This window comes from Megalops cyprinoides, chromosome 2, assembly GCF_013368585.1.
Source record: "Megalops cyprinoides isolate fMegCyp1 chromosome 2, fMegCyp1.pri, whole genome shotgun sequence".
Lineage (NCBI taxonomy): Eukaryota > Metazoa > Chordata > Actinopteri > Elopiformes > Megalopidae > Megalops > Megalops cyprinoides.
Genome location: NC_050584.1, coordinates 69449645 through 69452564, shown reverse-complemented (window position 1 = coordinate 69452564; position 2920 = coordinate 69449645). Strand labels below are relative to the sequence as shown.

Sequence of the window (2920 nt, the reverse complement as noted above, 5' to 3'; positions counted from 1 at the left end):
CCAACCCATAACCCAGTCAGGAGTTCTGACCTGTTTAATATTTCATTCAACCACTTAAATGCACATTTTAGCAATTCTGATTTGGCCGGAAATGCTGCTCTGGGCTGAGCTGCTGCCGGCGCAGAAGCACACTCAGATGTGTGCAGAATGAGCTCTTTTAATGACTAATCACTCGATGCCACTGGACTGGGGTCAGCCTCTGATTGGCTGAAATTAGCTGAAGAGCTGCCACGGCCCCCTGCTGCCCCTCTCCTTTCTGATAATAATCAGGGAGACAGACAGTGGCGCGGACCGTGGACCGCACCCCTGAACCCCTGAACTCTTGAACCCCCGCACCCCCAAACCCCTCAACCACACCCCAGAGGGAACAAATATCCCTCCCAGCTGCACACGAACGCGCGCGTGTGTGTGTGTGTGTGTGTGCGTTAAACATACACGGCTCAAACATTTTCCCAGTTTATTTGATTTAGAAAATGTCTCTCAGACAGATGACAGATTTGCAAAAATCCACTTAAAAATCAGTCAGAAGTGAAATGAGAACCCGGCGGAATCAGAGAGGGCAGAGAGCTGGCATCAGGGCGCCAGCCCCCCCCCGCCTACGCGCCCCCCCTCCCCCTGCAGGACCCCCCGCCTACACGCCCCCCTCCCCCTGCAGGAGCCTCTGCCTCAGGGCCTGCAGCCGGCCACTCTCCAGCGCCCCCCGCAGGGCGCAGAAGAAGCCGCAGTAGTGTGCCAGGTTGTGCAGCATCAGCAGCACCCCCGCCAGCAGCTCGTTGGTCACCAGCAGGTGGTGCAGGTATGCCCTCTGGTGGTTCCGGCAGCAGTAGCACTCGCACCCCACCACCAGGGGGCGGAAGTCGTCACGGTACCTGCGTGGAACAGGTCAAAGTCATGGCAAACAGGAAGAGACACATGCTTGTACACACATACAAGGGCACAAATTTTAACACGCACACAGACACCCTCCCACACACGCACACACACACACACAGACACCCTCCCACACACGCACACGCACACACACACACACACACACAGACACCCTCCCACACACGCACACACACACACACACGCACACAGACACCCTCCCACACACTCTCACACACACACGCACGCACACAGACACCCTCCCACACACACACACACACACAGACACCCTCCCACACACTCTCACACACACACGCATGCACACAGACACCCTCCCACACACACACACACATGCACGCACACAGACGCACACACAGACACCCTCCCACATACACAGAGGCGCGCACAGACAGACACACACATTCAGACACACACACTCACACAATCACACACACACCTCTTGTCTTTCAGGTTCATCTCGAATGGGGTCATCTGTTCTGGATGGTTCTGCGCTGTGGCCCCTCTCACCCCTGGGCCCCCCCCATCGCCCTGCGGACCATTCCTCTCCAGCACTGCAGAGACACACACCTGTCAGACCCGCCCAGCACCTGGGGGGTGGGCAGTTGGGGGTTTGGATTAGGGTTTAGGGTTAGGGTTAGGGATTAGAGGGTTAGGGATTAGAGAGTTGGGGTTAGAGGATTGGGGTTGGGGTTAGAGGGTTGGGGTTAGAGGGTTAGAGGGTTGGGGTTAGAGGGTTAGAGGGTTGGGGTTAGAGGGTTAGGGTTAAAGCAGGGGTGTCAAACATACGGCCCGCGGGCCACATCCGGCCCGCACAAAGATTCAAAACGGCCCGCACATCAACCAGAGGATGTAATACAGGCCCTACTATTTCCGTCAACTCTTTACCATTACCACAAAACGTAATTCATCATCCATCCACTAGGTGGCAACAACCTATTTCAACTGATCAGCTAGTCATCTTTCATGACTAAAGAAAGATTGCGAGCTAGCTACTTGCTGGCAAGAAAATGGTGTCAAAGATAAGAAAAATTGATAAAGAGTGTCTGGCCTTTCAGGAAAAATGGACAAACGCCCACCTCTTTGGGGATGTTAACAGTAAGTGTATCTGTTTAGTTTGCTCACAGCAAGTAGCTGTTCCAAAGGAGTATAATATTAGATGGCATTACCAGACTACTCACGCTGAGAAGTATGATCGCTACACCGGCCAGTTGCGGGAGGAGAAAGTGAAGGAGTTGGTGGCTACATTACAGAAGCAGCAATCAGTATTCACAAGAGGCCATGAAACAAGTGAGGCTGCTGTAAAGGCCAGCTATCTGATAGCCAGTGACATCGCGCAGGCATCAAAGCCATATTCTGAGGAAGAGTTTGTAAAAAACTGGTTAAAGCAGCTGAACTCGTGTGTCCAGATAAACGACAGGCTTTCGTCAACATTAGCCTCTTCAGAAACACTGCGGCAGCACGGATTGAGGACATCGCTGGACAGCTGACACAAAAGCTCATTCAAAAAGTTCAGGGATTTGTTGCTTTTTCCGTCGCAATTGACGAAAGTACAGATATAACGGATGTGGCACAGCCGGCGATTTTTATTAGAGGTGTTGACTCTACTTGTAACATCACAGAGGAATTCGTAGAACTGGTACCCACGACTGACACTACTACGGCTAGCGACATCTTCAGTAGTCTCGCTGCATCATTGGATAAATTGGGAGTAGACTGGGCCCGTGCCGTAAGTATGGCGTCAGATTTATGTCAAAAGTCGCGAGCGCAGAAAATATACTCGCGAGCACACGAAACATGCTGCGAGCGTATAAAACATTCTCGCGAGCGCAGAAAACATTCTCACGCACAAAGCAGCCACCACGCACGAGAGAATTTCTGCTTTGCGCTGGCCAAGCGAGCATGTTTCCTGCGCTCGCGACTTTTGACATAAATCTGACGCCATACGTAAGTCTTGCGACTGATGGCGCACCATCAATGATCGGTGTGAAAGCTGGAGTTGTGGCCAGACTTCGAGAGGAAGTGTAGCAGTTTG

At 52.5% G+C, this 2920-nt stretch overlaps 1 protein-coding gene across 1 annotated transcript in view; it reads right to left on the bottom strand.

The window, feature by feature from the left end:
• Positions 1 to 631: 631 nt before the first annotated feature.
• qtrt2 (queuine tRNA-ribosyltransferase accessory subunit 2) overlaps positions 632 to 2920 on the bottom strand; it is an 11327-nt gene continuing 9038 nt past the window's right edge. The window contains exons 8-9 of the mRNA XM_036520630.1: positions 1325 to 1439; positions 632 to 869 (exon numbers count right to left, since the gene is read on the bottom strand). Coding sequence (XP_036376523.1) covers positions 632 to 869; positions 1325 to 1439 — 353 coding nt within the window. The remainder of the gene's footprint in view (positions 870 to 1324; positions 1440 to 2920) is intronic.